Source organism: Lissotriton helveticus, chromosome 2_1, assembly GCF_964261635.1.
Source record: "Lissotriton helveticus chromosome 2_1, aLisHel1.1, whole genome shotgun sequence".
Taxonomy (NCBI): domain Eukaryota; kingdom Metazoa; phylum Chordata; class Amphibia; order Caudata; family Salamandridae; genus Lissotriton; species Lissotriton helveticus.
The window spans coordinates 1,591,779,107-1,591,801,049 of record NC_136059.1 but is presented as its reverse complement, the minus strand read 5'-3'; the positions used below and the strand labels follow the sequence as shown (position 1 = coordinate 1,591,801,049).

Sequence of the window (21,943 nt, the reverse complement as noted above, 5' to 3'; positions counted from 1 at the left end):
ACATACAACTACTCATACACACACCTTCTTAGTACCTCTGTCTTCTCACTCACAGGCAGTAAACTTCCTTAAGTTGTGTGCTGTTTCCTTTTTGCTTGTAGAGACCAAGAAAGATGGCAGGATGAGCTTTGAGGGGCTTGATTTATTAAGAGTGTTAAACTCACTTCTTTGACACGGGGTTGGTGAGATCAGTCTTTTGTCTGGGTGGCTTTGATTAGTGGCAACCTGTCTTTAACCAAAGATCTTTAATCAGAAGGGAGGCATGAGCTCACGAAGCTTGTTATTTATGGGATGACTCAACTTTGGGATAGTGCCACAACTATTTCCGGCTAACAGTGGATCTGTCGGAAAATATTTGCACCACCCAAAAGAGAACAAAAATTCTCATCAAACATAATGTATGTTTTTTTCTTTTTAGTGTAAGAAATGTGTCCTAACCGCAAAATGCAAGTGTATTCAATTAGTTGGACAGCCATACCTTTTATAGCTTATAACATTGCCATCAGGAAGATTTCTGATGGCGCAGTCCCATTGGGTCTAAAAGTTTGTATTCCAACAAGCAAATGGTGGTAGGAGTGTTCTAACGTGGGCTTCCCAAGAGCACCAAAACGTAGGTTCCCAAACCTCTGAAACAATTGGCCTGGATGATAATGTTTGGTGGTGAGGCAGACTCTGAACTTGGTGAACCTACACAATTCTGTAGCTCCCAAATGTAACAGTGGTCCTACCGCTCTAGCAATCAGTGATATCACTTGCACACAAGGTGGTCAGGAAATAGTTTGAACATTACCCGAGTCACTGTGGAGGACCTCAATCCATGGGACATGCCCCCAAGGCACAGGGTGAAAGCATATACCCATTGTGTACTTTATTTCTCTTTGAGCTGGAAATAGTCCACAAAGACGCCTATATATTCTGGTGTGACGTAACTAGAAAACAGGTTTCATGGTCTGTGTTAGACCTGTCAGCATAAAGGTGTTTTTCCCCCGAATGTTTTGCTTTACTCCTTCACTTTCACTGCTGCATGTGCTCACTCCCTAAAGCATGGTAACATTGGCTTACACCCAATCAGCACATTTAATTTACTTGTAAGTCCCTAGTAGAGTAGTACTACATGTACCCAGTAAATGCCAACTGTGGGCCTGAAGCACTAATTGTGCCACTCAATTAATTTGCCTTTCAAACATGTCCCTACCTGCCACTGCAGCCTCTGTGTGCAGTTTTAACCTTTCATTTCAACCCGACAAAAGAAACTTTTTTTCAGTCCTAAACCTTCCTTTTTACTACATATAAGTCACCCCCAGGGTAGGCAGTACACAGCTCATAGGGCAGGGTGCAGTATATTAAAAAATCGGGACATGTACTTTTAACTTTTGCATGTCCCGGTAGTGAAAAACTCTTAGTTTTACACTACTGCCTGCCTTTCCAATAGGTTAATATTGGTTTATCTTATTACATTTAATACATGCTAACTTTCAATTGGGAGCAGGTAGAAATATAAAGCTTGGTGTCTAAAGAATTGCAATTCAAAACCCCAAGTTGGATTTTAAGTCAGAATTCTGAAAATGCAACTTTTAGAAATCTGCCATTTTCTTATCCTAACCATTTGTTGCTTGCCATCTGTATCCTAGATCACATGACTAGTTGTAGATTATAGTTGGCCTTTGTGTATTGCTCCTCAACAGAGAGACAAAAGGGGAATAGGTTTTGGCAAAATGGGCCATCTTTGACTTGATGAGGGAGTGGAGCTGCCCCACACCACACTTGCACATCATACAGCCTCTGCCTGAGCACACTCACACATGGTTTTGACACTAGTCTTTTGTGCCCCCAGACAAGATGGGACAAGGGGAGGGAGGCTGGAAATTTCAAACATCTCTGGGTGTGGAAACCTCCAGAACCATCTCCTGCTTCAAAGAGGGCACCAAGTAGAAGTTTTGGACCCTCAGACCCAACTCCTCAGTACACCTCTGAACTTGTGAAAGACTTAGTAGGACTGCTGTGCTGCTCTGCAAGAAGGATTACTACTTTGCTGCCATGCTTCCTGAGTGAGAAGAACTGGACCTGCATCTTGAACCCAGGACCACTAGAGTTACACAAAGGGTTAGTTGGCTGTCCTACATATCCAAGCCTCAGGGACAGAACTTCTCAAACTACTTGAACCCACCACCTGAACTCCTCCTACTGTAAGTCTTGCCCCCTCTGCCCCCCGAGTAGCGTCACACTAGTCCTGGGCTCTAAGAGTGGACCTGAAGGTGCCTGGCCAGCTGTAGTCTGTTGGGAAGAACCAACACAGAATGACATCTCCTCCACAGTACCACCACTGTGTGACACATCCTGTATCCAGGACCTCAGATCACAGTATGCAGCTTCTTTTTTTTTTTTTTTTTGAGTTTTATATAGCGCGAACTAGAACCGAACCGAATCAGTTATCAGAGCGCTTTACATAGGACCAGTTACGTTACATGAGGACACACTTTCAGTTTTTTTTTTTTTTTTTTTAGGCACGGGGAGATTAAGTGATTTGCCCAGAATCACAGGGGGTTACTGGCGTCGTTACCGAGACTCGAACCCAGATCCCCAGGTCCGAGGTCGAGCGCCTTAGCCATTAGGCCAACCCCTCTCCCTCTTCTTAGAACCACTACTGCGCGACTCATCACTGAAACAGAACTTTGCATCAGAAGCCTACATCAACAACATCCTTGTTGAAGATGCAGAATTTTGCATTGCAAGTCCTATTGATGGCGTCATCAGAACTGCCATTGTTCTGCGCCTCTTCAATGCAGGACCTCACATCGGCACCCACAGCCCTCGGAACCGCCACTGCAATGCATCATCGACATCGGATCTTGCAACACTCCGCATCACGAAGTTAAAGTACTTTGTGCAGCGGGCATAACTTGGTCTCTGTATCTGGCCAGCACTCCATCTCATTCGACCTGAACTTAGGACTTTGTTCCGGTATGGCGCAATCAGATAACCTCAGTTGGCCCTTTGTTCTTTCAGGCACTATTTTGATTTAAATCTTTATTTATTTATTTATTTATTTATATTGGATTTTGTCTTATACAACAAGAAAAAAGCAGATCATACATCAGTCATAAGCACTAGTTACACATATCTTAGAGTTCCATCTGTAGATTTAAAATGTAGCATACAGAGTTAGCACAGTGTTGTAAATATATCGCAAGCATTGATCCTAACAGTTCAGTCATATTTGGCGATGGTAACAGATAGTAAGGTCTAGGGTTGGGACGTGATGTCAGAGACCATTGTGGGCATATCCCGGTTGCTACGTAAATATTCAGAGAGCGGCCCCCAGATATCAAATGGTCTAGAGCCTGTAGGCAGCTCCTCAGCATACAGTAGAAAGTTATCTATGCAATAGGTAGTATCAACCAACCAGTCCCTAATCGATGGAGTGCGTTTGCTGTCCCAGTGCATGGATAGTCTAAGTTTCGCTAATAATAATAGTGTGGGCACCAATTTCTTTCCCTTTGCCCTTAGCGGCACATCAAGGCCAAGCAGGCACACTCTGGGTGTGCATGGGATGTCACACGACATCATTAGTGACAGAGTGGTGGTCACTGCAGCCCAGTACTGCCTTATCCTTTCACAGCACCAAGCAAGATGGGCGAAATCCGCCTGATCTGTCCCACAACGCTTGCATCCTGCATCATCACGCAGCTTGAGTTTGAACAATTTTAGAGGAGTGTGGTATACTTGATGAATATATTTATAATGAATAAGACGTAAATTCCCATTGGGTATCAGGAGTGTGATCAGTGTGCAACTCGCTGTCCAGTCATCCTCTGAGAGAGGTGCATCCAGCGTAGTTGACCACTTGTTCCGCATTCGGACTGTGTCAGCTCCCATCTCCGCCTGTGCTTGTTTATATAGTCTGGATATGATGTGTGCATGACTGGGCGAAGTTAGCAGCAATTGTAACGAGTGCAGAGTAGGGGGTTCATCAGGGAAGGAGGTGTACAGTTCTCGAGCAGCCGCTCGTAGTCTATGGTACAAAAAGCGAAAGAGCATTGTCTGGTTACTGACATACGCTAAGTCCTCTTGTGTGGTAAATGTGCCATTCGGGTAAAGGTCTCCTAGCTGCGATATGCCCACTTGCTCCAAAAGTGCCATATTGTTCTTTTCCATCATGACTGATAATCTAGAATGATAAGCTAACGGAAGATTCGTGGCATAGATAGGGCTCTTAGGTGCCTGCTGTCTGAGTCTCTCCCATGCCTGGGATGTGGTGCGTACAGTGTTTATCTCCTGCAGTGTGAACTGAGGTCTAGTATGTGACATGATGCTTTTGAGTGGTATCGAATTCGCATCTCCATGTTCCACTGCTAAATGTGGCATATACGGCACTGGGTGATGCCAGTAGTAAGCGAAGTGTGCTTGTGCGCATAGATAGTAGAGATAGATGTCTGGAACCGCAAAGCCACCTGCATGATAAGGGAGGGTAAGTGTGCGGAGACTAATCCTTGCCTGCTTCCCTGCCCAAATCAGCCTCACAAAGATCGTGCGTAGCCTAGCAAAAAACTGATGCAGGAGGGGTGATCGGTATATTTACGAATAAATACAATAATTTCGGAAGTATCACCATTTTTAGCAACGAGATCCGATCATCCAGGGAGAGGGGAAGTACTATCCACCTCTGTATCTGCTCTTCCATGCGGTCGATAGTCATGCCAATATTTTGCCTGATCACTAGTTCTGCGTCCCTGTGTACCCAAATCCCTAAGTATTTAATTAGGTCAGCTTGCCACACCAGGGGGAAGTCCATTTGTGGTGCGTTGGTACTGTCAGTCAGAGGGATCACTGCAGATTTACTCCAGTTTATATGTAGGCCTGATTGTCTACTGAATTTCACATATTCGCGTAGCACAGGGGAGAGGTTAGCTTCGGGGTCCCGGATGTAGAGGACTATGTCATCATCATAGAACGAAATACTAATGGGCCGCAGTTGCAATTGAAGCACCGTATGGGCATATTTTTGGCGTATTTTGCAGGAAAGGGGTTCCAGCGCTATTGAGAAGAGCAAGGGAGAAAGGGGACAGCCTTGCCGCGTGCTTCGCTGGATGGGTATCGGTTCGGATATATGGCCGTTCACTTTAATACGGGCTGTGGGGTTCGTGTAAAGTAGGTTAATCCATGTCAACAGTCGCAAGGGGAGGCCAATACGCCGCAAAATAGCGAACATGTATGGCCACTTCACTGAGTCAAAAGCTTTGGACGCGTCCAGCAGTACAACCACGGCTCTGAGTTCTGGATTTAGCTGATGTAGCAATGCAAATATCGTTCGCAAGTTATGGGTGGTGGACATGTCTGGGATGAAGCCCAATTGGTCTGACAGGATAATCGAGGACATAAGCGGCTGGAGTCTCGTGGCTATGATTTTGGCTAATATTTTAACGTCTGTGTTAATCAAGGACAGAGGTCGGTAGGATTCCGCCCTTGATGAGTCCTTATCGGGTTTTAGAAGGGCTACTATGAGCGCCTCTCTTAGCATTTGTGGGAGGGTGACAGTGTTATGTGCCTCTTCATACATTTCGAGTAGATGGGGAATCATATCTTCTGCATAAGCCTTATAAATTCTCCAGTAAACCCGTCGGGTCCTGGCGCCTTTCCGTTCGGTAAGGCTTTAATGGCCGCGAGTGTCTCCTCTTCCGTTATTGGTAGTGCTAGGTATTCTCGATGTGTATCAGAGAGCCATACCATCGCTATGTCCTCAATGTATTGTAAAATTTCAGGTTCTGTGGCCGTATGTTGTGTAGTGTAAAAGTCACCATAAGTTTTAACAAACGTGGATAAAATCCCGGGGGTGTCATAATGTAGTCTCCCCTCATTATCCTCTATCTGCGTAATTACGTGGTTCTTGAGACTCGTGCGTATTTTCTACGCCAGATTGCGACCCGGTCGCCCTCCCTCACCCAGTCTGCGTGCTCTGTGACGCTTGGATGTGTAACGTATTTCCTCTTCTGCTAAGTCATTATATCGTGTGACTGCCTCGCGTATCGCGTATCACCCCCAGTTTAGCCGCATCATGCGTAGTATCATAATGTCCTTTAATATTCTCGCAGTCATGCCTATACAGACACCACGTATCGTTGCTTTCAAGGCCTCCCAAAGTGTGCATGCACTATCTACCGATTTACTGTTGATGGTAAAAAATTCCTCCACCGCTGTGTGTAATGCTTTTTTGTACAAAGGGTCTAGCAGTGCCATCGCATTAAAACGCCATATAAAGGGAGGTGGTACAAATGTGGGGATATCCAATGTCAACAGAACTGGCTTATGGTCCGACAATGTTTTGGGGAGGTGTAATATGTCAGTAGCCCATATGGACATTCGGTCATTCAGTAACCAATAATCAAGCCTCGACCAACTGTTGTGTGCAGTGGATGAGTGTGTGCTTTCTCGTAGTGTGGGGTGTCGTTCTCTCCAGACATCATGTAAGCCAAATTCATCAATGCCATTGAGAAGAGCGTCTACTGCTCGCTTGTGATGTTCAATCGTATCATTAGATCGATCTAGAGTGGAATTTAAAGTAACATTAAGGTCCCCACCCCAGATCCATTCCACAGGTGGCTGATCACGCATCTTGTCAAATAAGGACATGTAAAAATCAGGGTTGTCTATGTTCGGTCCATATGTGTTAACAATACCCACTCTCGTGCCCCTCAGTGTGCCAGTAACAATAATAAACCTGCCCTGTGGATCCGTAGCAGTGTGATCTAGTTGGAATTGGACCCCCTGCGTATAAGGCGTGACACCCCTCTGGCATAAAAGGAGTATGTGGCCGATATGGAGTGTTCTGCCTAACGATGTCCAATTGTCCTAGCTTTACAGGGAAGCAAGTGCGTCTCCTGCAGAAGCGCTATGTCTATAGCATGCCTATCTAGGTACGCAAATATCTGGCGGATTTTCTTGGGACAGTTAAGGCCTCGAACATTCCACGTCAATAGTTTCAATTGCTTACCCGTCGCCTCGTAACAACCACCGTGCAGCATAGAGACACTTTGTGCATTTCATACCGGTATAGAATCTGCTAGATCTACAAGTAGTAATGTGATAATAACGTGCAGTGACTGTTTCGATCGCAACCAAATCCCTGCCCCCTCCCCCCACCCACTTCACCATCCCAAACATGGCAAAGCCTAATCCCCCTATCTTCTGCCCAAAACTAAGAGAAATACAAGTGAGTACCCAGATAATTACAAATTGTTCATTCATGGGTCCCTCAAGTAGGGCAAACAACGTGGATCACACAAGAGGGGCCAGTAGCCGCCCGCCGTAAACCCCAGCATCGAGACGCTAGGGGATCAAGCCTTACTCGCTACAGCGCGAGTGAATAGTAACAGGTTAGTTTAGCGTATAAGCCTGCATATTCAGTTAGGGGTTCGTACCGCACCATGCAGGTATATGATCATGTCTCATAGTTCTCTAACACACTGCCAGCGTCAAATACATGAGGGAATAAAGACATTTAGTAAAGCATATACAGTGAAGAGGAGAGAACATTCCAAATACTGTTGGCATTCGTCTTGCAATAACAATCTCAGTCTAAGGATTTGAATCCAAGGAAGGTAGATCCTCATTCTACATCCGAGAGGGGGTCTTGCTCAATCTGTTGGCCTCGTGGAGATCTGCGTCTCAGAACATGGGGGTGATTTGCCTGCAGATACTTTATCACTTCTTGAGGAGTGTTACAGATCACGCTCTTCCCCTCCAAAGTTATTTTCAGGCGAGCCGGGTAAATCATAGCGTATTGAACATCATTCTCTCTCAACTTCCGCTTGATATCCAGGAATGCTTTCCTCGCCTCTTGGACCTGCGAGGTAAAGTCTAGGTAGATGGAAATATTCATGCCTTCATGCGTGAAGGTCCCAAGTTCACGGGCTCGTCGTAGCGCTGCGTCCCTGTCTCTATAGTTCAATAGTTTGGCCACAATTGGACGTGGTTTTGCCCCGTCCGCTGGTCGTGGCGCCAGCGTGCGGTGCGCTCGCTCCACTATGAAGACGGGAGAAAAGGTTTCTTTACCGAGGATGGTGGTCAGGAGAGTTTCGACATAAGCCGCCATATTGCCTGTGTGGGTGGTTCCGCAACACCTAGAATGCACAGGTTGCAGCGTCTGGACCGCGCCTCCAAGTCCTCCGTCTTGGCAGCCAGACTCTGCATGAGTTTATCTACTTTTTTCTGTTTAAATTCAAGCTGTCGCGCTGCATCTTCTGAATCAGATATGCGGCGTTCCGCCATGTCTATGCGCTCCGCGTGTTTGTCCAGTCGCTCAGACATGCGGTCCACCCTATATGCCAAAGAGTCAATCTTACCATCAATATTGGTGAGGGTGGATTGAATAGTAGCAAACATCGCCTGTACATCCACCGCAGTCTGCGTAGTTGGGGAGGACGCGGCACCTCGAGTCGGTGTGGGCCGGTCTGCAGGCGGTGCAGTTACTCTCCTCTGGTTATCAAATGGAAGCTTCGACTGTGTTTTCTCCGGCTTGCCCATGCTTACTCCTTGTATTAGCAATATTTAAGATGGTATCTGCCGGTGTCTAGCGCTCTGCACCCCAGTAGCGTGATCCCAGTGCCGCAGGAGAAGTGGCCACAGGAGCAGCGCGTGGCAGGGGCCTAGTAGGCCTCTGACTTCTAGTATCAAATTAGTTGCGCCCGCAGCAGGTAACAGAGTGTCGCCCCACATCATGCAATGGCATATTCTAGTTGAATCAGGGGTGCGCAGCTCTTTCAGTGTCTGCCACGGCTCATCATCAGGAGGTTCATGGAGATCTGAGGATCGGCATATCCATGCGGTTTACACTGCCGGTATATCACGATCCTCGCAAGCCGGTCAGGTCCCGTAGTACTCCTCCACTCCTACCTCAGTCGGCCTCAGTTGTTCTGCAATGCAGTTAGGCCAGTCAGGGGGTGCAGTTTGGTTTTTTCGTGCAGCAGCCGTCAGCAGCAGGGCTCGGGTCACTGAGGCCCGTCGCGGCCTTGTCTCCAACGCCGCAGCATCGGGCTTGCGTTATGGTGGCGCTGTCACGCACAGCAGGGCAGGGTCTCCGGAGCTCCCGGTGAGTGCTGGAGCTTTTCCGGCAAAGTCGACCGATCCTCTCAAGGAAGGTATCGATGGAAAGCGCACACCTTCCTCTTGCAGGGCGGTTAAAAATTATTAGCAGCTAACAGCTAGTAACCCAGGATTATTGCTGGATAGGGGATTGATCTGGAGAGCTTGCCTAAGGCGCGGCCATTTCCTAGCGCGGCTAGCTCCGCCCCCCTGATTTAAATCTTTATAATTGCATATCTCCAGTCCTACTGATTACATTTTTGTCATTTTGCTCTCAAATAATATATTGCCTTTTAATCTTTTTTTCAAAATTGGTAGGAGAGTTTTCTTGTGTTAAGCAAAGGTTAATTTGGGGTTTGCCTGTGTCTCACCCTCACACAAATTGTGTTTTTTGCAGGTGCAGGATGTTATCCTTCTCAACCAGTAACCCAATGTCCTACAGTCCCAAAATGTATTTTGCAAAAATGTTATCAAGTCAGTGATGTTCAGTGGGTTGCAGGTGGTTCAATACTCCATAGTATGCTCACTTCCTCAGAACCCATTCACCCGGTGCTCGGATCGTTGGGACTTATGCTTGCCCTATAGGTCATGCAAGCATTTCTTCTTTCTTGGCCATTACAACAGCCCTTCTTCCATGAATGGCACAACAGCAAGACTACTCTGTCGCCCGAAGCCTAGCCAATGATTAGGTGGGACAATAACTTCCAAAGTCCTTGCCTGATATCCCTACCCGCGGGTGCTTCAACTCTTCTTCCACTGTCTAGATGAAAACAAACTTAGGAGCACTTATGAGCCTGGCTAATCACACAGTTAGGCATATTTCGGCTTCCCACTCATGGGTAAGCTGTCTCTGGGTGGATTTGGACAACCCCATTCTAACAAATTCTTTGTTCTGAAGTAGACTATTTCCTAGAAGGGTGTAAACATGAATTATCTCACACTTCTGACGTGGGCTTCATAGTGCAGCACTAGTATTATACATGTGAGTTCTCATGTCTCCAAAAATAACCGGAAAGGAAACCTCCATTCTGGTCTACTTTAGCCATGTCCCCAAAGTGGACAGAGTTCATCCAGCAAACTCTGAAAAATGAATACTCATATTATGTACCAACAGTTTATGCCACAATGTTTGACATACATTCAGATGCAAGTAAAGGAGCTCATGTATGGGGCACAAAACCAATATTCTTCTGGAGGAGAAAACTCATTAGCTGGAGCACTTCCAGGGAGGACGTATGTGTCATCTCTGCTGAAGAAGAAGTTCAAGAGCAGGTCAGGGGAGTAGAACATCCCAGTAGGGCAATGACTTTCATCCCTACACTTCCCAATGACTTTTGATTGTTACTGTGCTCTATCCTTCTATTTGGGTCAGTTTTGCCCCTACTACAATTATGCAGTGTTAATGCAGCAGCAACTTAATCCTAAAGCAAAATTAGTTAGATTAAAATGTCTCCACAATTTTGTGCCCCATATATGTTGTGACTGCATCACTAATGCCATCATGGAAAGCGTACTTGGGAAAATCAGCAAGCGATTTCATTCGTAGGTCACCCAGAAAAACATAGAGCCATATTTATCAAGGGGTTGTGTTGCTTTCCAACACACAATGGGGTGCAAAAATGACGCAACACTTAAGATGTGATTTATCAAGCCACGTAAGTGTCTCTTGCGTGACTTGATAAATCTATGGTAATGCAACATAGTGCAGATCACTGCTTTACGTTACTTTGCTCCAGGTAGGGATTCCATGCCTTGTGCATGGGTGTTCACACCGAACACCAATGGATTTTGGCACTTTTCCAGATTTACCATAAATGGTAGACCTTGGAATGGGTCCAAATGCTGAGCCTCTCCAGGTGAGGCGTAATGAGGAGAAATACATTTCACTTAATGTTTTCCTCTTTCTATGTGTTCTGCATTCTTCAGCACACATACAATGAATATAATGCCTCTGGGGATTGTTTTGTGCAGGAAGGTATCCATTGCTGTACAAAAACAATCCTTCTTACAATGCGAGCATATTTGCACCATGGTGAAAGAGTGCCTGCGTTGCTGCTAGGGAGCACTTTGTGCGCCAGTGTTGGGAAAAGGCATGAATGCGTCATATTATATTTGATAAGGTGCATTCCTGATGTTTCCCTGTCACGCAGCGCAGCAAGGTGGCTCCCTGCAATGTGCTGTGCTGCGTGACATATTGACAAATATGACCCATTGTACCATTGTATTTTGTTTGCTTTTGATCTGTTCAATGTTTTATTTGTTTTCTTTTTATCTCTTACTAATGTCAAATTAAGGTGAATATATTTCTCTTTAGTAAAACCCTGTTCTTGCGCTGTTCTTAAGACCACTCACAGGGCCACCTTTCAGAATATTTAGGGCTAGCCAAATCTAATGCCTTTGAAAGAGAATGAACATTTGAAATCTTCCCCAATGGCCAATTAAGGAGCGCAACAACAGAAGATTGCTTCCCATTTTTAAGTCATTTCTTGGTACTGCACAATACATGTCTCAGCATGACTACAAACAACAACTAGATTGCTCTATATTGATTTAGCAGTGGTGCATTTAGGAGGCTGGGGGAGCTATAGAAAATCAGAAAGACACTCAGAAAGAAGAGCTGTTTAAATGGATCTAATTAGCTACGCCGGAGCAGGAAAGGATGCAATTTCTCACATGAACTGTTGGAAGCTGTGACTAATATTGACATACTCGCTTGACTCTGAAAGTGGCCAGTGTGGGTAATCGATTAGCAAATCCATAGTGCAATAGCAAACTTGCTGCCATTTTCCTTTGGGCAAGGGTGACAACTGTACTGGTGACAACTTCTAGGTGGGGTAAAGGCCACTTTGTTGAGACAGGTGCACAATCACAAAACATTACCCAGAGAGCTAGGGAAAAAAGCCTTACAGAACTTAAGCCTCACTATACAGGAAATACCAACCAACTTCTCCTACCCCCACCCCTAAATGTACCCCCCAACACTTCCCTTTCAACTTAACCATTTCTTTTGTGCAGCACTTACATTATACTGTGGGTACAAACAACTTTGATTCTTCCAACTAAAAAACCTTCAACTTCCTGTGTCTACGTGATAAAATAACTCTTCCCCTTTTTAACTGTTTTCCCCCGACTCTCAACACAATCTACACTGCTTGAAAAACTGAAATACTTCTTCTCAAACACCTACAAGCACATGCCCCAAGTGACAACACACACCATAATATGATCCATGTGCACCTGATCCAACAATCCAGCCTCACTTCCGGTCCCTTTTACCCGCCTGCCAAAGTCACCCATGTCTCATTACTCCTCATTCTGTGGGAAGGCGGGTGGAGAAAATCCCTCCCTTACTGCTTACCTGCCAAGCTACCAGACACTGTGTATGCCTATAATGGTGGCTGGAACCCAAACCATCCTCTGTATTAATCCCCCAGAGCCTAAAAGGTGGTATTACTCTTATCCAGAAACTACCGCTCCCCTAAAACCTTCCATAGGGCGTAACTCAGAATGTGTGACCCTCTAACCCCGATTGGGTGAGAGGGAGAAATGTACTGGTGAAAACATCTAGGTGTGGGAACGGCCGCTTTCTTGAGGCAGGTACACAATCACAAAACATTATCAGAAAGCTTGATAAAAACTGCCTTTCCAAACTAAAGCCTTAGGAAATACCTACTGGCTTCTCCTATCCCAACCCCTAACTGTACCCCCAACACTTCCCCTTGAACTTAATCATCTCTCCTGTACATCACTTACATCATATCTTTGAGCACAAACAACTTTGATTTTTTCCACTTCAAAACCTTCAACTTCCTATGTCTGCAAGATAATATAACTCTCACCCTTTTAACTGTTACCTCCCCACCCTCAACACAATCCCAACTGCTTGAAAAACAAAAATACTTCTCCCCAAACGTCACTCAGAAAAACTCCCTCGAAGATTTTCTGCCCCACCCCAACACCAAGCTGGACCTGCTCCCGGATTGTCGTCTACCATTGGACCCCCATTGACTCTCCAACTGCCTCCCTCAACTGCAACAGATAGAACTCCTTCCCTATTTCTAACAATTGCACGCCATCACCCCTGAAAAAATGCACCACCTCAAACTTGATGACTGAATGCACAACTCTATCCAACTAACTCTCCCTATAAAAAATCCTCATCTCTCTATTGCTTTTCCTCAGTGCCTTATCAATGGCTGCCAGCCTCTCAGCCCCTCTCTACCTAAGGTGAGGCACCAGTTCTCTCCAAAAAATGTGAGTCTCTGTCCACAACTTCCTTATTTTCTCCAAATCTGCCTTCATCGCCTTCAACAATGATAATCCTCTCCTCTGCACCAGATCATTTTCCCCCAAATGAATGACAAGTGCATCCGGGCCCCAAACCCCGCAAACAATTTAAGCTATTAAAAAGCTTTGACAACAGCATCCTCCCCTTTCCACAACCAGGGAACTTGTATTCCCTGTTGTGACAAACCGAGCTGTTCAACAAAACTCCTTCCATTTGCTCATCTCACAAATGAGTATTCCACATTCCAGACAACCCTTCCTTCATGCCGAGGTCCATGCATCAAACCTTTAAAAGTAAATTAACAATTAGACAGTACAGAGCGCTCAACAGTCCCCCATGCACACATAATCCTTAAAGCAGTCCGATTACAACCTCCCCAAGAACTTCATCTGTTCCTTATTGAACCACTCTTTCCCGCATCAGTGGCTTCACCTATTCTAAAGGAATGTGTCCCATACACTTCAGCTGGCATCCCCATTTGCTACAATGCTGTTAAGCTGACACCGGAGACCCATTATCTTGTCTAAAGACCAGGCCCTGCACGTCTTCTGCCCCACCTCTGCCAAAACCAAAAAAGAGACAAAACTGTTTACATGTGGCCACAATCACCATCTGTTGCCCCTTTCTCCTTCTGATCTGCCTTAGATTTCTGAATTTGCACATTGAACTCCTCCTTGCTCTGGCTGGAACTCAAACCAACATAGGCACATCACCTATTTTCCTCCCAACAATTCTGACACACTAAATGCTCCAAAAAACATGAAACACATGAGGCTAGAAAACAAAACTGCTTCTCCACTACTTTTAAAAAAAACAGCCAAGACAAACGTCTCCGCTTCTGACCTCCATTAACAGCATCCCGTGCCCTGCCTTACAACAACTGTGAGCCCACCTCCCCAGCCGATGGCTCAAAGCCCCACCACAATGTTTGTACACAAGCAATGCCCGAAAGCTTCCCAGCAATTCTCACCTTGGACCAACCCTTTTCAACCATCAACATGATAAAATTCACCACGTCCTCCTGTTGTCTTCCTGAAGTACTATCAAAGCTCCTCTGTCTTGCTCCTGATGCCAGAAACTCTCTCCAAGCCCGGCCATATGTCTATCTTGTGTAAAAAGCTAAGGAACCCATTACCAATTGGAGCATCCTCTTTCTCCTACTCTCTGTAAATCAGCCAGCATCACTGTTCTGTCCTCGTCTGCTCCCGACGCAAGCCCACAGAACCTCTGCCACTGAAAACGAGACAGAGCATATGCAATGATATTATCTTGGTACAGAACTTGCTGTGCCCTGAAACAAATGTTATGGTGCAAACAGGTCAGTATGAATACTCTTTACAACGTCAAAACCTGCACATCTCACACTGACTGCTGATTCACCACTTGCATGAATGCAATATTATCCCATTGAACAACACCTTCTTGTTAGCAGACTCACCTACCCACAAAGCCAGAGCCATCAGTAATGGAAACAACTCCAGGAAAGATCTGCTCCTCCCTCCATTTTTCCATGTGTCACGTCTCAGACCGCTGATCTGCACACCAGTGTCCCTGTCGGTAGAGTTCAAACCCGCCACCTGCAATATTAGAGAAATCCTGCATCTTCCCCTCTGCTTTGTCGCCCAGGCCCTCCTAAGACACCCTATTGAAGTCCTTCAAGAATGCCTGCCGCATACAAAAGTCCTTCTTGGCTCCTGCCTTCAAAGTAGCTGGTGGTGGGGCAAAGACAGACCCGACAATGCCAGACCCAGTTGCTGACAAAAACTCCTACCCACCCACACCACTCGGCATGCAAAATTCAAAAGACCCAACAGGATCTGCGCATCTTACACCTGCACCTTTTTTTTGGCTACCATGCTCTCGATCAGCTGCAGCATTACTGCTTTTTTGACGACCAGAAACCTAGCTTCCCTTTTCTCCATGTCAATTTTGATGCCCAAAAAGGTCAAAAGCGTGGCTGGACCCACTGTCTTTTCTTTTCTTCTGCATGGGGCACCCCAACATCTGCCATGAGCGCTATAAAACTTACCAGCATCTACTAGCAGTCCATAGAACCATGAGGAGCCACAAGTAAAGGCATCCAGATTTTGTGTCACTGCGTCAAAACCTGACACGGATGTTAGCCAGCCATTGCACAAAGAAACCACATCTTTTTATCAGAGCACAAGATCTCAAGCAGCCCATGGAAAATGCTTTATCCACGTACCATTTTCCTCTAAAATGTATACCCAACAGCTTAAAGTCCTGTGGAGGCACTGGCAACAACCTGAACGATGACTTGATGTCACTCTTTGCCATGGATGCCCCTGCCAGCCTTTTTCATCAATTCCAGTGCAACATCAACTGAAGAATTAGAAACTTTTGAAAGTTCCTCAGGGATTAAGTCATTAAAGGCCTGGCCGGCCAAGACAGTCCGGCAGTTCCGTACCTCCCCCTCCCGCTATACACTTACATTGCAGCTTTCAACACTCCATCTCCCCGCTCCTGGGCCCACTGGCCAGACACAACACTACCCTTTTCAACATACCCCGTACCTGGTGACACTATTTTTTTTACTTTTCGGGTGTGGCAGTGAGCACACAAACATCGCCACTGCGACGACCTCCCAGGCCCATCACAGTGGCCTCGGTCGGCTACAGTGCTCCTCATCTACGCACTTCAGGATGTCAGTGCGGTCAGATTTGTGGAGCAGCTGGAATGCTTGGGCCACATGGGGGTCATCCATTACAGCCCCTTTGACTGAAAGATGCTTTCCTCGCTAAAAATGCTTCCCTCGCTCCCTACTAGCCACGCTACCGGCCACCGTTTATACCAAAAAAGGGTGGCCGGTAGCCCAAACTGGCCCTCTATATTAATCTCCCAGAGCCAATAGCGGCCAAAAAAAACTGTGTCAGTCCTATCTGGACTCTACAACTCGGCAACACTTCCCGGGGAGCTTTACTCAGAACGTATACCCCCCCCCCAAGCCCTGAATGAGCTGCTGTGTACGTGCACGATGGAGAGCTGAATGGGACCTGGGCTGCAAGCTCGGTAACACGAGAGAGGCCCTCTTCCATTTTAGACAGAGGCAGTCGATGTAAAATTTAATCAGGATTTTCAATAGTCTCTATTAGTGGTGCTTAAACTTTTGACTTCTCTGGACCCCCACTTAATCATTAATAGAAGAAGTGAACATACCACCCCTTCTGAATCATTATTGGAATTTGAAGACCCCCTCTCAGTCGTTACTGGAATCCAGGGACTCTGTTTTAACCCCTTGCATGCGTCAGACGGCCGGCGGCCGGCCGACGTCACAGTGGGAGTGTGCGGAGGACGGCCTGGGGCCGTCCGAACCACGCGCACGCCATAAATCACCCGTACTTCGCCGCGGTCAAGGGGTTAAACATTTTCGATGATTTGACCCTCAAAAAAGAACAGAATAAACACAGAACCAAGGATTCAATAATCAAATGCACAAATTATGCAATATTTTATTTAATTCACAAGCAAATGTAAACAAAATTAAAATTGTAACTTTAAGGGATATGTTTGCTTTTCTGAAGTCAATTGAGGCCACACATTGTCCATACTGTATTTGGTTTGATGCTCTTGCATTTTCTCACAAATCAATCTAAGGATACTAACTTAGGACCTAATTTAGAGTTTGGCATATAAGATACTCTGCACTTGTAACAAGGCAGATGGGATATTCGTCACATTTGAAAAGGACCAATCCATTTACTGAACTCCAAATCAGGCCCTTAATTTTAAGCCTCCAATTTCAATTTACTTCAATTTACAAAACGTTTTAAAATTTTCAATTTCACATTTTGCATTTTCATTTATACACTCTTTATTACCCTATTAATATTGTTTAATGTGCTAAACAGTCGCGGCCCCCCTGAGTAGGTTTTGCAGACACCCAAGGTTTTTTAGACCACAGGTTAAGAACCACTAGTCTATAGTACTACCTCATAATGTCACTGATCTTTTATATTATCTTGAATAATGCACAGCTCTAATGAACCTCTTGGAATAGCATATGCCAGTGTGATTACTTTCTACTCACTGTGAATTAATAAAGAGCTGTACCACTTCAAAGGTTATCTGAAGATATAGGGGCAATGCTGGTAGTGAATTTTGTGCTTATGCTTCCAGGCCTGTGAAACTTGATTCCCTGCCAGTAATGGAAGAAGACATAGATGTTTCTCATGAGCGTGCCAGGATCCTCGGTGGAGGCGGACACTCTGACCTTCTGAGGATTAGTGAATTGACAAAGGTACGTCGAGAACTTTGGATTCAGAAACTTTTCGAAATTTATAATAGACATTTTTTATTTTTGAAATTAGTGATCTGAACAGAATGTGAGAGATGCATGAGGACTCTTGGCGAGAAAGTAAATAACTGATTTAAGTTGAATTGTAAAGATATTAGTTGAACTGTGTAGAAGGGGATTCAGGCAACTTGTATTTACTTTTATTGATGTTTCATGGCAAGCAGTGATGTAACACAAAATGATAGGGCAGCCTAGCAAAATTTTGGATGGTACCCCTGAGACTCTCACAAATATTCATAGTCCTTAGGCTGAATGGGGCCCCCTGAAGAATCAATATAATCAGAGTAAACTGTTTGCAAACCCACTCTAGATAAATTCAAGGCAAACGGGCCCTGTCACAGCAAATCAAGAGATTCAAACTTGCAGCCATCATGAAAGGTTCAGCAATTTCTAGAACGATTTCAATAGACAGGGCTAGACTGGGAACCCGAAGCAGCACTGGCAAATGTTGTCAAACCAGCCCCTGTACGGTGCATAGTGAGTCCAGAGACTGAGCTTGACCACTACAAGGATGGTTTGGGGGTACTCCCTCCAAGAACATTTGTCCAAAAATGGTGCATTCTACAACACATTTTTCATTACATATTCGATTGTTTCGCTTATAAAACATAGTAAATGATGACGTTAGACTGCACCGGGATTCAATAGTATTTGTTAGGACTCTTGAGAGTTACTATCACCCTCCCACAATGCCCCTCATCTCTCCACAGCCCCTCTCTCACATGTATTTCTTTTGTTTTATAGCACCCCTCGTATATCAGTGTAGGGCAGAGGTCTCCAACACCTTGTGTGATAAGAGCTACTTATGTTAAATGAAAATCACTGTGAGCTACTAATATTATTAGTGTTGTCATAGTGACCACGCCAGACAAGATGACATCAGTGTCCACAACATACAAGAATACTGGCAGCGATCACCTCAGTGCATCAGTCATGGTTGTCAGCTGTAATGTAAAAGAGGATTTTCATGGGTAATACATAACAGCCATTGCTACAATGATCCTAGCAAGAAAGTGATAATATTGGTAAAAAGTCTTATCACATGACTTATCACTCAAAATCAGCTTTGAATATATTTTGTAAACTCACTCATTTTTCTCCAAACAGCTGCTTAAAAGTTCTGAAATACACATATTTTTGTCTTGAATACACAAGTAGGCTGAGATGCTTACAGGAAAGCTACTTTTAGGTTGCTGGAGAGCTACTAGTGGCTCGTAAGCTGCTCGTTGTAGAAGCCTAGTGTAGGATGTCGGAGCACTTTACATCACACACAAATACAAAGACAATGAATCATGCATGTGTAAATCAATGTATAGATAATGTTATATGAGACAAAGGTGGCTAAAAGGTGTAGTATTCTTGTCGTATGTACTGGTACGCATTGGGGCTTGGTCTGGAGAAGCACAATCTCAGGATTCAGAACGTAACACAGGGATTTGGGTTGGGTTTACTGATAGAAATTGATTTCTGCCCAAACAAACTTTTTTTATCAACATTAGGATAATGAAAGACTCATAAACACATTTTTCTAACCTGTACTATATAGTTTGCATGCAGCTCTTTACTGACACTTCAGAGCTCACTGTGATAGATTATGATTGTAACTTATGAACTGCACAGTGACAAAAGCTTTGGCGGCCCCACAACTAAGGCGGAGAAGCGCCACCCCACGCTTTTTAGCAGTGAAGTTAAGGGAAAATAAAATAATAATACCTCATGTTATTATCATTTTATTTTGTCCTGATGTCCGGCAGCTTTGTGGGACAGGCTTCTCTCACGACAGTTGCAGGGGGAAAGGTTACCACACAGTAAGTGTGCATGAACGTTTGGCTGGCTGTCTCTCACTTTGCATGTTCTCCATGCATGCTGCATTACAGCCTGCGTGGAGTACATGCCCAGGCTCCCATTCAGTGTCTGAGCGCCGAACCACGGCACTCTGACAATCACAACGCTACATTGCAGTGTTGTGATTGGCTGACTGGCAGCCCTGGTGTCATTCCTGTTCCAGTCAGAGAGAGTGACTATGGCGAAGGGATGCAGCGTGAAAGCGGCAAGAAGGTAAGTTATTTTCTTTTTTTCAATTTTCACCCGCTTTCCCCCGTCCCCTTCCATCCTGCCCCCTCACCCTCGATCTGTGTCAGCCGCCACTGAACAAAATTGTCTCTTTCACAAGAGCAGTAACCCACTGAACTATGCTATAAAATACTGTTCTGTGATCTGTACACATCCTTTACAGCAGGCATAATAATCCTCTGCGCTACATTAGATGAGTCAAACCTGCTACTAGACAAAACGTTTTTTTATATATATATATATTTCTATTTTATTTTTTACACAATAACCAGCACAGGAGAATTGAGGTCTTATGTGCAACAAGTTTGACATCATTACTGATAAGTACAACATTTATGAATACAGAGGTTACACCACAATAGATTCTCAACTGACCTCCTACCCCCCTCCCTCCCTCCAGGTTAGGCACAACCCAGATCCGGTAAATTTCTTTCGGTAGCAAGATTTTCAAGCACCAAGTTATGTGTCTTGTATACAGGGGCTAACATTGTTTATTTCAGTCCCGGTCATCTCTAGATCATAGTATTGTAACCATGGCTGCCAGATTCTCCTGAACATTTCAGGACATCCTCTAGCCGCGGCCACTAGACAAAACTGCCATGTCTCTGCAGCAGGTCCATTAATCACCAGAGTTACCTTGACACTTTCATTGTTGCCTGAAAACTACTGAATGTACAAGGGACTCTACAGTAGGTGATTTCAAAACTGCTGCACTGCTACAAAACCGATTCCCAGTAGCAATGCCAGCCCCCCCCACCCTTCCAACTTGCCAGCGAACCACCCGATACTAAGTCCAGCAAGTCTGGCCTTGTCAATGCAGAAAAAATACACCCAAAAACTGTTTGACATATTTATCACTTTGTGCACAATTTAAATTGAATTAGAGACACCAACTCTTCCTACTGTTTGTTTTCCCAGAGCACGCAGTCGCCAGCACCCTTAATTTATGAGTAAACAAAGCTATGGCGTGGCAAATACCAGCATGGTTATTATACTTTCTGTATGCAGTTGTTTAGTTTCACCAAGTAATTTCATAGGGTCGCCTGTTGGAATCTAAGGTTACGATGTACCATCATGGGGCTGAATGTGACAGTCCCAAAGTGGATAAACCTTAGGCTGGAGAAATCTCCAATGCCCCCCCTGTGCTACATGTATATGGGGCAGTGTGGAGAGTATGGGGTATAAGTAGTCTCTTATGTTTTTTCATGAGGAACAGGGTCAGTACAGATTTGCCTAAGGTGAGTTTATGTTTAGAGTGATACACTATGTGAAAAGCAATGGGTTGGAATGCTCCGTCATCTTTTTGTAAGTTTGATATAAGGCTCTAGGTGACTATGGGTATGTCCAGATGGGTGTCCCTTCCTCGCTGTGCTCTTGGATAGAATCTATACCTCAGTGTTTGTGATCTCCTATGGAGGGGCCTCACCGGGTAGTTTTGAAATGGGCTGTCCCTATGAGGAGCAGGTTCAGTACAGATTTAGAAAAGGTATGCCACTATCTAAAGTGGCAAGAAAACAAAAAACAGTTGGGTTAAAATGTACTCAATTGCCAGTGATTTAGACTATTTACAAGCATTCCTCCCATCCTTTTTGTGTAGTTGATAAGTGACAAGGGAATGCCCAGACATTTGTCCTTTGCTCGCTGTGTCACAGGTCAGAAGCTCTATCTTACCTACCGGAAATACAAGGCCGAAAAGGCCTGTGCTTGCTTACGTTCATCGTGGGGGGAGATTTGCCTGGCAGTTTAGCATGGAAGGCTCCATGGAGGAGCAGAATTGATACTGATTTGTATATAGACTTTTGTCTGGAGTGGTAAAATGGGCAAAAAACAATGCGTTAGGGTGCTACCCAAAGCGAGTGCCAGTGTTTTAGTCCATTTACAAGCATTCATCCTTCTGTGTCTTTTTAGTCTATAGGATTACTATCATCTTGACAGGGAGGTTTTCCCCTATTGCTGCCATTCATTTTCTTATGACTATCTATCTTGATACTCCCCTTTAAATCAGGTGGCTATGGAGAATGGGAAGGAGTTAGGCAGGAGGATGCTACTGACTCTTCCCACCAAGCAATAAATAAGGACATTTTCTCTTTGAAAGATTCTAAACATCCCTATATATCTATCAGTTCCCCAATATCTTAATAGTGTGTAATAAATACGTGTTTCATGTACTTTTTACGTTCACTCAGTTC

The 21,943-nt window shown here is 44.9% G+C and overlaps 1 protein-coding gene across 3 annotated transcripts in view; it reads left to right on the top strand.

Moving 5' to 3' along the window:
• LOC144818798 (phospholipid-transporting ATPase ABCA1-like) overlaps nucleotides 1–21,943 on the top strand; it is a 3,252,877-nt gene that overhangs the window by 2,622,687 nt on the left and 608,247 nt on the right. For all 3 annotated transcript variants that reach the window (XM_078676562.1, XM_078676560.1, XM_078676561.1), the window contains exon 42: nucleotides 17,504–17,624. In XM_078676562.1, coding sequence (XP_078532688.1) covers nucleotides 17,504–17,624 — 121 coding nt within the window. The remainder of the gene's footprint in view (nucleotides 1–17,503; nucleotides 17,625–21,943) is intronic.